The sequence below is a fragment of the Emydura macquarii genome, unplaced genomic scaffold (assembly GCF_026122565.2).
Source record: "Emydura macquarii macquarii isolate MOO-44397 ecotype Brisbane River unplaced genomic scaffold, CSIRO-AGI_Emac_v2 contig_1230, whole genome shotgun sequence".
Taxonomy (NCBI): domain Eukaryota; kingdom Metazoa; phylum Chordata; order Testudines; family Chelidae; genus Emydura; species Emydura macquarii.
Genome location: NW_027131367.1, coordinates 11528232 through 11540455, shown reverse-complemented (window position 1 = coordinate 11540455; position 12224 = coordinate 11528232). Strand labels below are relative to the sequence as shown.

Here is a 12224-nt window from a genome sequence, read left to right as displayed (position 1 = left end):
CCATAGTCCTGCCCCCACTCCTTGGTCAGTCATCATTTGTTTCTTATTAAATGTGTAATTTCTATGAAAACAGGAAGAGGTCAGGTTTGCTGTCAGCAAAACCATCCAGCCAAGTAAGCAATTAACCTTCGCTTTGTATCCATGTTCTAGGTTCTTGATGAAGCCCTGAAGATTTGCAATTACATCTTCACTGTCATCTTTGTCTTGGAATCCGTTTTCAAGCTGATTGCCTTTGGATTTCGCCGGTTCTTTCAAGACAGGTAACAAAGATTAAATCCTGCATGTCTGCGACAGCAGCAGAGTCTCAGTAGATAATGGGCCAAATTCAGTGGTGATGCAAGGAGTGGTGAAAGCTGTATATTGGGAACCTGAGGCTTGCCTCACCGACATCAGTTTAACACCAGTGCAACTTCAGTAATGTCACTCTGATTTATGTTGGTGTGAGAGGAGAATCAGGCCCCAAGTGTACATGGGCAAGTGGGAGGAAAGTGTAAGTTTTTAAAGGCGTGTAATTGGCACTAATTTGGCATTCAGTGAATGTGGAAAGTGAGTGCAACTTACACAGTGAGGGGCTGATTCTCTTCTCACACTCTTTTGATACCAGTGTAAGAACAATGACTTAAGTGGTGCTTCTCTTGATTTGTGCTGGAGGAGAATTAAGTCCTTTCTCCAGTTCTGTGGGCAGAAAAGCAACTAACAGGAAAGAGAAAGCAGGAAGGGGACTCTTTACTGCACAGCCACTGAACAGCAAATCAGGGCAAGCTACTGCTTTATGCACAGTTACACCTTCTTGCTAACATACTTACACCTGACGTGCAACTTACGTCTCTAGTGAATTTGGCCTAGAGGCTTCTTGGGAGCTGCATAGGGTCTAAATCTAATCCTGAGTTCTTGTTATACCGTGGAATGAACTCTCGCCTTACCAGACAGCAGACACGTCTGATCTTTCTTCCCACTGTGGACTGGATGGAGTTGTCCTGGTGAGATCAATAGACCAGGAGGAACTGCAGATATTGGTCTCTGTTAGCGGAAAATGAGCTGTAATTGAGTGAAGATACACATTTAATATTGGCCCCCCTCAAATCCTTGACCTCACATTTTTCATCTTCCTCAAGTCGAATGTCAAGAGCATTGGAGTCATGCCAGACTTCTTCCCTAGAGAAAATCAGTCCTCCCCAACTTCTAACTAGTCTGACATCACCGTTGTAATCATCCTTTCTATCTATCTAACTTAAATCTTTTTAGAGTGCCTTTCATCATGGTATAATCTCGGTATGTTACCTTCTGCCCAATGTGACTGTGTTATAGTGACTGGACATTGGATCAAATCCTGCAGTTCTTACTTGGACAAAACTCCTGTTGAGTTCAGTGAGAGTTTTGCCTGGAAAAAGGCTGAATAAAGGTTGCAGGATTTGGCCTGGTATCTGGATTATCCTGGGCATAAACCCAGTCGTGGTTTTACATTTTGTTTGAAGTTGGCTGATTCAATAATCTAAAAACAACTGTTTTTTATAATCCCCTCCAAAAAGTTTCAAAAGCCATTTCTGTGAGCGGTAGAACCACTGAAATGACTGGAATTTGTTCAAGACAAATACCTGAGTAGACGTGATTTTGTGTTGTCTTCAGATGGAACCAATTAGACCTGGCAATAGTGCTGCTGTCTATCATGGGAATCACTTTGGAAGAGATTGAGGTGAATGCATCGTTGCCCATTAATCCCACCATTATCCGGATAATGAGGGTTCTAAGAATTGCTCGAGGTAAGCCAAAGGAAATGTGAAAATCCATTTTTGTTTGAGGTGCAGCGAGCTGTTCTGTCCATGATGTGATTGGGAAACAACTGCGTGCCACATACCCATCTTAGTGCACTTTGTTCTGGCATCAACAAACTGTAAGCAAGTGAGAGAACAAAAGAGGGGGAAATATCCCAGTGGAGCCAACGAGCTGAGCCAATTGGCCACGTATTTCTTAAGAGCACTTGCAGATCTAGATCTTAGAAAAGCGAATCCACTGTGAATTTAATTCTGATGGGTGGGCCTGGAAAAGCAAAATGTGGCGTGTGAGTGAAATCAAGTATGTCTCAAATATCTGGAAACTACATAGGGGTTTCTGGGCACAACACAGCCATACACTAGAGGATTTGCAATTGATTTTTTTAAAAAACCAAGATGGTTAATAAATTTAATTTCCCTAGCTATGTTACCTCTTGCTATTGTGCGAGAGAACGTGTCTACTTTGCTTTGTATCCAGAGGTACCCTAGAGGAGATGATGATAATCCCAACCACATTTGTGAGACTTAATTATGTAGGGTCCAATTTTCTGAAGAGCTGAACACGTAGAGCTCCCACTGATGTCGGTGTAAGCGGCACGTGCTCAGCACCTTTGGAAATCAGGCCCTAAGCATTTGTAAATTGCTTTGAGAGCTTCATGGAGGGCATTATTGTTGCGAAAAGTTGTTGTTATTCTAATTGGAGCAAAGAAAGAATGAAAAATAGATGACATGTAGTTGAAGCTAGGAAGGAAGTCTCAGAAGAAAGGGAAATTTCCTGTACATCAGTACATTTCAGAAGGAAAAGCATATGCAGTTTCCACTTGGAGACCTTATTTCACAGAAAAGAAGATGCAAAACAATGCCTAAGCAAATCGAACATGAAGGCAGGCAGACGTGGAACTGGGAAGGTAGTTAATCCCAACCAAGAGGAATTAAAAAGAGATTAAAAAGGGTGTTAACTCAGGGAAGAACAACGAGAGTCCTGTAGTACCTTAAAGACTAACAAATTTCTGCGGGCATAAGTTTTCGTGGGCTGCAGCCCACTTCGTCAAACGCATGGAATGGAAATCACAGGTAGGAGGTGTGTGTGTGTGTGTGTGTGTGTATATATATACATCCCAGGGTAAGAAACATAACAATGGGGAGGGCAAGTGCTAACAAAGTCAATTCAGTTAGGGTAGATGAGGCCTATCACAACAGTTGATTAGAAGGTGAGAATGTGTGAACAGTGACAATTACTTCTTCACCTTCTAATCAACGGTTGTGAATAGGCCTCATCTACTCTAATTGAATTGACTTTGTTAGCACTTGCCCTCCCCATTGTTATGTTCCTTACCCTTTGATGTATATATATACCTCCTATCTGTGATTTCCATTCCATGCATCTGACGAAGTGGGTTGCACCCCACGAAAGCTTATGCCCGCAGAAATTTGTTAGTCTTTAAGGTGCGACAGGACTCTTGTTGTTTTTGCTGTATACAGACTAACACGGCTACCCCTCTGGAACTGTTCAACTCAGGGAAGGATATTCCCACGGGTTGTTTATTTAGGACTGGATTCAAGACCCAAGTAGGAAAAAACCCTTAACAGGCCAAATTTCATCCCTGGTATAAGCCCCACTAAAGTCAAAGGGATGAATTTGGCTTCATAAATGTTTAGCTGTTAGCAGAAAGGAATGTACATCTGGTAGCATCTTGACCTTTCTAAACCTGTTTACTTCACTCAGCTGAAGAAACAGTCAGAAGAAAAGGTCATTCTTACATTCCGAACATTGTGTCAACATCGCCCAATTCAGAGAGAGAGAGAATGGTGATTCTTTCCTGAAGCTCAAGACACACGATGCTGTTGTTCACAGGATTCTAACTGCATCTAGACAACCCCGAGCTCTATGACAAAGCCTTGAACTTTAATTGCTAATGGAGAGCACTTGACCTGATTTCATGCTTGAGGGTTCTTCCTGTCCATAAAAGCTGTGTCCCGACATTAATGATGAAGCAGTAATATTATGAACATATCATTTTCTGCAGTGTTAAAGTTGCTGAAGATGGCCGTAGGGATGAGAGCCCTGCTAGACACAGTCATGCAAGCACTGCCACAGGTAAGCCACTGCCTTAGCAGAAAACGCTCATCAGGTCCAGAGCTAAATCCTTATTGCAGAAGGCTGCTTGTGGAACTTCCTCCTTATTTTTGTCTTTACTGTCATTAGAAAATCACATTTCCCTTTAGAAGCTCAGTTTCTGATGCTATCCAGGTCATATTTCCCCTTGGGCGGTTTAAGTTTTGCATTAAAAAATACAGCAAGAAGCAGACCTGGAAAAAAACCAATTAATGTTGTTTTTTCCTCCGTTTCTTTTTTTCTCTTTCCAGGTGGGGAATCTGGGTCTTCTCTTCATGTTGTTGTTTTTCATATTTGCAGCTCTTGGAGTGGAGCTATTTGGCGACCTTGGTAAGTTCTCCACTTTGTGACGGACATAGTGTTGCAGGAAGCAGAAGGAAATAGTTGTATAAAGGCGAAATGTGAGAGAGCTCATGTCTAAATGAGATTCTTCTGGTTGATCACACAGAATGCGATGACACTCACCACTGCGAAGGGCTAGGGCGGCACGCCACTTTTAGAAACTTTGGGATGGCCTTTTTAACTCTCTTCCGGGTCTCAACAGGAGACAATTGGAATGGGATAATGAAGGTAAGAGATCCCTGGAGAATGAATCTAGATAATAATTTCTAATCTTACAGGTTGTCGTTCTCTGTTCCAAACTAATAACAGGGATCAGCTGGGGCACTCAAACCGTGACGGTCCCTGGAATTGTTGATTTGGAACCTGGGTATTTTGTCAAATCAATTCTTTTTCCTCCTGCCTGACAGTGCCTGGGATTGCTGGTCTTCATATGCATTGTAAGTTCCCAGGCTTTTCCTGAGACAGTGGCTTGAGGACAAGGAGGGCTATCCAGGGAGTTTTCTATTGAGTAATATTAGTTCAATTGGATAGCGTGTTTGTGTTTGGATAGTTTTTTGTACAGGGGAAAAGAGTCTCCAATGGGCTCATTATTATACACTGAACAAATCAAATAACTGTGCAATTGATGTCGTTCAGATCTGCTAAGATAGTTGCACTTTAACCTAGCAAAATGGCCTTCAGAATGGAGAATCTAGGATAAGCCAGTCCTCTGGGAGTATAAAGGAGCAGATAGGCGTTGCCTCTTGGAATGCGCTGAGAATAATTAGTGTTTTCTTTGAGCCTGTGTGCAGGGCAGTATTCCCCTCCAGTGTGGCCTGGCACACCTAAGCCCTGTGGATTTGCCATTCTAGACAAATCTGAAATCTTCCATGAAACTAACCTGATTATCTGTGTGTGCACAATAGACAGTTAATCCATTGGGGCCCGAGGCCGGAACTCTGAGTAATCAATGGCAGGGCCAGGCCCGCTGTGGTTAACTGGCACTTCCTCAGCTTCATCATCATTTTCCCCCTATCACCAGGACACGCTGCGTGACTGCGACCAGGAGTCCACCTGTTACAACACAGTCATCTCGCCCATGTACTTTGTCTCCTTTGTGCTGACGGCCCAGTTCGTCCTGGTGAACGTGGTGATTGCAGTGCTCATGAAGCACCTGGAAGAGAGCAATAAGGAAGCCAAAGAGGAAGCGGAGCTGGAAGCGGAGCTGGAGCTGGAAATGAAGACCATCACCCCAGGCCAAAACCCAACCTCGGACCTCTTTGCATGGACAGGCGGTAATGGTGGAGAAAGGCCTGAGAGCCCCAAAGGATATACCAATCCCATGCAATTCAAGGTGGATTCTCAGCTCTCATTAGTTTACCCTATGGTGAGAATCTCAGGTGGAGGCTGAAGAGCATGTTGGCCTGCATATTTGCTGAGGGAGGATATGCACGAATTCTAATGAAGGACTGAGTGTACAATGCATTGGGGAGTTGTATTCCTCACTGTCTGCCGACAGAGTTGCTGCATGTTGTGATGATCGCTACACGATAGCATAAATTCTGACGCAGTCTTCACACCAGATTGCCAAGGCTGTTCAGGTGCAAAGAGCTCTATGTCTGTTCTAGAGATGGGCCCAAAGTTCAGATGTGGCTCCAAATCTGGGGGATGTTCTAATCCAGGATTTTGGCTGGGCGTCTGCACTCCTACACTGCTTGTAAAGGAAAATAGAGAGAGAGCCTGATCCTCCTCTCACTCACACTTGGATAAATCTGGAGTAACTCCATTGAAGTGAATAGAGTCATACCAGTGTAAAACTGGTGTGAGACCAGAGTCAGGCCTAAGACGTGTAATTTTCTAATGCATGCGAATAACTACAGCACGAGGGGTTTTTTTTCCTTTTAAAAGCTAAATAAAATTTATATTTTATATAAACTAAGTTTAAAATGTACCCCCATCCCTGAACTTGCGCTCCCAAGGAAAAGATGACTTTAATAATAGGCCACTCCACTGAGGACTTGATCCCTCCCCCATTGAAGTCAATGGCAAAGTTCCTATTGATTTTAATGGTGCCGGCTGAGGGACACAGTGCTATAGCTGATGGTGCTGTACTGCTTATATTTGTTAGCTATAAATGAGTTCCATTAGTTTCTGAATGACATCTGTCTGAGGACTGGGTTAGTGAGGGGATCCAGACTGTTCCACATTTAGTTAGCGGGGCAGGGGAGTACAATTAGACAAACAGAAGAATGATCCAGTTTCTATTCAGATCCCCAGATGGTTGCAAGATCTGTAATTGTGTCCAGCTTTTACACCACCATTTAGCTCTTATTACATATAAAATAGATCTTGAGTTTCACACGAGTGAGTGAAAGGACATCAATTTGCCCTTTTTACTAGGTGAACTGATGAGTATTCTTGTGGCTGAAAAACTCATTTGTAATCTTTCGGAATGAAGACAGAGTAAACTCTGTTTAAGCTCACATTCAGTTCCTAAGCCTCTGGAAAATGTCTCTCGCTATTAAAAATCACTGAGGTATGAGATGGATCCCAGAGCTGTTCTGACAGCACAAGGAAACGTAGCTCAGGGTAATGAGTGGGACCTCCCTGGAAAATTACATCTTACTGCTCCTTTAAAAAGAAACACTGTGCCTTCACCCCATTATCCCCACCCCATAGACAGACAGACAGACCCACTGAGCACATACTGCATGCTGCAGCTTTTGTGTTTGGGGAGATCTGGGACTGATTGTGCCCTGTTTGGGCAACGCTGGCCAATGCAGTAGCTAGTCTCTGCACCTAACATTTTCTCTCAAGCAGTGAGTTGCAATCCTGCCCTGCTGCTGTGTGGTGAGCAGGGGTATATACCACGTCCTTTCCTTCACATTAGAGCATCCCTGCAGCAGAGGGCAAGATTTTCTCATTTATCTTTTAAATCTGTTTGGTTCAGTTGTTTCTGGTATTATCCTAAATTTATCTTATTCTGCATCCTCTAATATTTTATATATAGAGAGAGAGATTACAGATAGTATGGCCAAACAATCATCTTCAGTATAGTCACAGATCAGTAATCTCACTAAGCAAACAAGTAGGTGGAGAGGCGAAACAATCAAAATTATACAATCAGCTGTTTGAGAGGCTTTAGAAGTTATATTTGGCCTTTTCTGTCTTTGGGTATCGTGGAAGAGGTTTATTCCATCTTCTTATATATTTTCCAGACTCCGTTCATTGCTCTTTCCACCAAAACAGATGCCTTGAAAATCTCAGGACGGTTTTATTCAGAAATGACCGTGATGATTTTTTTCCCTTCCTATCAAAATCTCCACCAAAAATCTGGTGTTTGAATACATGGTGGTGGAGGAATACAGTTCTCAGAATGCACTCTGCAAGGTCATGTGGTCAGCATGCTCCTCTGCTTGCATATTCCCTAGAATATTTGTACTGCGTGCTATTCGACTGTAACGAAGGTCCTCATTTCATTGTACATATTGGCTCTTCCCTGCCCAAAAGGGACAACTTTTAAATGACCCTTGTACTGCTGGTGAAAATTAGATGTTATCAAATGTCATATTTCTGCTCTGTGCATGAAGACCGACATTTTTAAAGGTGGGAGCTTGAAGTTAGGTACCTACAAGCCCTATTTACCTAACCTAACCCACCTAAATTAGCTGGGCCGAGCATCCACAACCTCCGTGGAAGTCAGTGAGATCGGAGAATGCTTGGCACCTCTGGCAGTCAGGCCACTTTCATTTCTGTGGTGCCCTGGTCTGGATTTAGGGACCTGGAGCTAGGCCCCCACGGCTGAAAACGTTGCTGTCAGTGTTCTATAGCAATAGTTGTCTTACAGCAATAGCTTCCTTTGGAAGTTCACAGCAGCAAGCAATTGGATTCTGTTACAATGGCCCTGCCAGACTCCTGCAACTCGGAATAACTAGTTATGGTCATTCAGGGGGCAAGTAAGGTCTTTAGATGGGCCCAAGCCTGAGACGTCCCATAGTTCCCTGGGACATCTGGCTTCAGTTCTGTCTCTCGTGATGTCTGAGAAAGCTTCTGACTGTGATATTACTGCACTGTTCTCTTTCCTCCTCTATCTCATCCTTTTCCTTCCTGATCATTTCTGTTACTGGTTTTCTTCTTCTGTTTTCCCCTGGCCTTTTTCTCTTTCCCTCTGTCTCTATCCCTCATTTTCTTTCTTTCTTTCTTTCTTTTTCTTTCTTTCTTTTTGTCTTGCCTTATCCTTCTGCATGCTATACGGCACCCCTCCCAGGAAAGACACTTGTTTGATACCATATCACTGCTGATCCAGGAATCTCTGGAAGGAGAGTTGAAGCTGATGGACAACCTGTCAGGCTCTGTGTGCCGTCATTATGCCCTTCCAGCTCCTGAATATTACAACTCTGAGAAACAGGTTAATATTCCTAATTTCCTGCAAAGTCTCTGTCCAATTCAATTTGACTGAGACCTTTACTGAAAAGATAACGGTGTTTTTTAAATCTAAAATAGCCGGAGGGATTTTGAAGCCTAAGTCATCAAGGCTGTTTTATGGTAGGGCAAGTTAACTTATCTTTGTTTAAGATATTATATATTCATGCTAGAGCAAGTGTTCAGCATTTAATCTCCCTTCTTCAGTGTACTAAATCCAAAACTAAATTTTTCTATACATGAGTGTCCTTGGAATGATGACCAAACGTGGCCCTGATCCTGAGATTGGATTCATGCATTCAGATCCTTGCAACTGCACAGATTAGATTGTAGGATGGGAGTTCATGGACCAGATCCGTGGGTGGTATGAAAGGGCATCTCTCCATTCTGCAGCGATGCCCATTTACACTAGCTGAGGATTCAGCCCCCTATGTCTCTCTAAATAGGCCTCTTGCAAGTGGGTCTGTGCAGAGTGAGTTCTGATCTCCAATCTGAACCCAATTTGGGAAAGCAAGACAATACTTTAGCAAGTACTTACATCCCAAAGACATCAGTGAGACTTAAGTACGTGCTTAAAGTTAATCGGGTACTTACATGATGTCTTCAATAGGAGTGGACGTAAGCATGTGCACGTCTTAAAGTGTTAAAATAATACCAGTCAATTAATTTTTTAAAAATTATTCTAGTTAAAATAAAATTCCCGCATTCTCCCATCCATTACTCCTTGGAGCAAACCCTTTTTCACATGACATAGGCTAATTCAAATACCCTCTTTTTTTTCTATTTTCATTTTGACTGAGCGAAATCCAATAGTGCTGCAATTTTTTTCTTAAGATATCTGAAGATGTCGTATTAAATTAGTTAGTAGTAAACGTATTTACCAGTTCACTGAGTCCTATAAATTATTCAACTCTTCTTTTCGTTAGGCAGGGAGAACAAGCTTGGATAAAATGAGAACTAGATCTTTATAGGTTTCACAATGTTGGGGTAACTTTTTACCCTCTAATTGTTGTTTATCCTTTTTATTAGGCTGGGGATTATTAACCTACAGAGACAGGTCTCCCTTAAAACCTGTAATGAGAGGGGGCAAGCTAGCTTTATTACCTTTGTTTCCTCAGTTCTGGGGACTGCTGAGAGCTTGTATGGCTGTCAACATAACTTAGAGCAGCTTCGGGGTGCCTCTAAACTACCCCAACTAATAATAGCCCTCAAAGATCCATTATGCCAGCCAGAAATCACCAGCGTCCACCACATACTGGCCACATCCCCTTTTTCCTCAACAAACTCTTACGCTGTGGAGGAGGGCCCATAGAGGCCGGCATAGAGATGATAATATCAGTCCTATGCCAGCTAGGAGTCCACCTGCCATGCTGGGGGAGTTCTCAGCTGCCTTCTTAGGGCGTCTCTCTGGCCCCTCTGCGCTGCCTCAGGGGCACCCGGCTTCTAGTGGACTCAGGTGTGCAGTAGCTGCAAGTGCCTCATATCTGCATTTCCAGGTTCCATCCACAACCAGAGACAGAAGCTCTGGACTACAGTGACTGATGCTAGAAGGGCTGTTGCACTGGCAGCTCCTGCAGCTCATGGTATTTCTGACCCCAAAGGGCACACTAGAAATCCCCCAAGCAAGCCTGTTGCAGGGAGAATGCCAGCCAGCCCTGTGTCACAGATCCAGAGGGTCAGAGAGTTTGGCTAGAGTTCAGAGGAGAAATCAGTCTCATGATTAAGAATAAGATCATGTCACGGAAGTCATGGATTCCATGACTTTCAGAGATCTCTGTGACATTTTCCCACTTCGGGGTGGTGGGGCCAGAGCACTCGGCCACCGTGGGGGGCCCTGCAGCTCACTGATGACATGGGCAGCCCAGGGCCCCACAGCTCCCAACCACCATGGAGGATCCGGGGGTCCCTGAGCTGCCGGGGCAGCAGTACGGCCCCAGAACTGTTAGCCACACCGGGCCGGGTGCCAGATCTCCACACACCTCCCCACAGTGGGGCTCAGGCTCTCATTCCCCCCCTGCCCAGTCATTCCCCATCAACCCCCCTCCATTATTTTTAGTAAAAGTCACAGAGGTCACAGGCTTCCATGACTTTTTGTTTATTGCCCATGCCCTGTCCCTGTCTTTTACTAAAAATAACTGAGACAAAATCTTAACCTCACTCATGATTATCTGAACCAAGCCACTGGCCCTTATGAGGTTCACCCATCACTAGATTTAATTAGCCCCATATGATATCATTTCCAAAACCATGGGTGCGGGAGAAACCAACTCTTTGGTAGGTTGGATATGACAGGCTCTGGTCTCCACAGCTTCTCTTGAAAGATGTATTGCTGTTGCAACAGTCTGCTTGACCGCTTAAGAGAAAAGTGCTAATCCCCAGAATTAAGAAATGAAATGCTGATGTACTGGGAGCCCTAGAGGCAGCACTGTGGACTTATGTCTTGATGTAGAAGCTGTAGTTATGCATGAATCAGTTTTGTATACGGCCTTATAAAACGCTCCCTTCGCAAACTGCACACCCATAGACAAATACATGACAAGCAGTAAGACAGATCTCAGGTTTGAGGGAGAGTGCGTGAAAAGTCAAGCCTACACTTTAAATCCAGCATCTGGCTTCGAGGCTTCTCACAGCAGTGTCTGTTGTGTAAGGAGAATGCTGCCCTTTCTTTTGAGCGATCTAGACAGCCACCCCAAAAGCTCAAAACAATAACATACTGTGCCTCCCATCACTGGGCTATGTGTACCTAAAGAGACAGTGCAGTCCACTGAAGGCTGCATATTTTACTTGAATTCATTTAGCAAGGACCTCATGCAGCAATCGCACCACCTATTTCTGACCCTGCCACTGAGTTGCTGGGAGCCTGGGGAAGTCTTGTAGGGCCAGATTTTCAAACATATTTAAGTTCTTAAAAATCTCATAGGTACCTAGTGGGATTTTCAAAAGCACCTAACTGGGTTAACTAACGCCCATCAATGATTCAAAGCCCATTAGCACCTCATCCAAAGCCCACTGAAGTGAGTGGGAAGAGTCTCATAGACATCCTTGGACTGTGGATAAAGACTTAATCCTCTTTATGCCTCAGTTTACCCATCGGTAAACTAATTATGCTACCTGCCTCACACGGCAGAGACTCAATTAACATTTGGAAAGTAGATTGAGATCCTACAATGAAAGGCGCCCTAGATAGATGCCATGCTTTACGCTGCATTAAAACACACACATGAAAAGCGGATTGCAATCTAGCCAGATGATTTTAGTGTTGAGGGTATCTCATGAGGATCTAAACATGACAGGCTAGTGAGAAACAGAACTAGACCATTGCCATAGCATTTAGGGATAGTCAATATCAGAGAAGTTTGGAGGTTCTCAAAGCCTCTAATATTTAGATGTCATTAGAATAATGATACATATTTTATATATACTACCTAATTTACTGTTACTTTCACTTCCTGTTGGTGTTGTGAGGATAAATACATTAAAGCTTGTGACGCACTTTGAAATCTACTGATGAAAAGCATTATATAAGAGCCAAATATTATTATTATTCCTCAATTTGTCACATAGAAACCAATATTTCTCACAGCATCTTCAGT

The 12224-nt window shown here is 43.5% G+C and overlaps 1 protein-coding gene across 1 annotated transcript in view; it reads left to right on the top strand.

Annotated features, from left to right (window-relative positions):
• CACNA1G (calcium voltage-gated channel subunit alpha1 G) overlaps positions 1–12224 on the top strand; it is a 163390-nt gene that overhangs the window by 134356 nt on the left and 16810 nt on the right. The window contains exons 29-34 of the mRNA XM_067547476.1: positions 151–260; positions 1627–1760; positions 3800–3870; positions 4140–4218; positions 4337–4458; positions 5252–5596. Coding sequence (XP_067403577.1) covers positions 151–260; positions 1627–1760; positions 3800–3870; positions 4140–4218; positions 4337–4458; positions 5252–5596 — 861 coding nt within the window. The remainder of the gene's footprint in view (positions 1–150; positions 261–1626; positions 1761–3799; positions 3871–4139; positions 4219–4336; positions 4459–5251; positions 5597–12224) is intronic.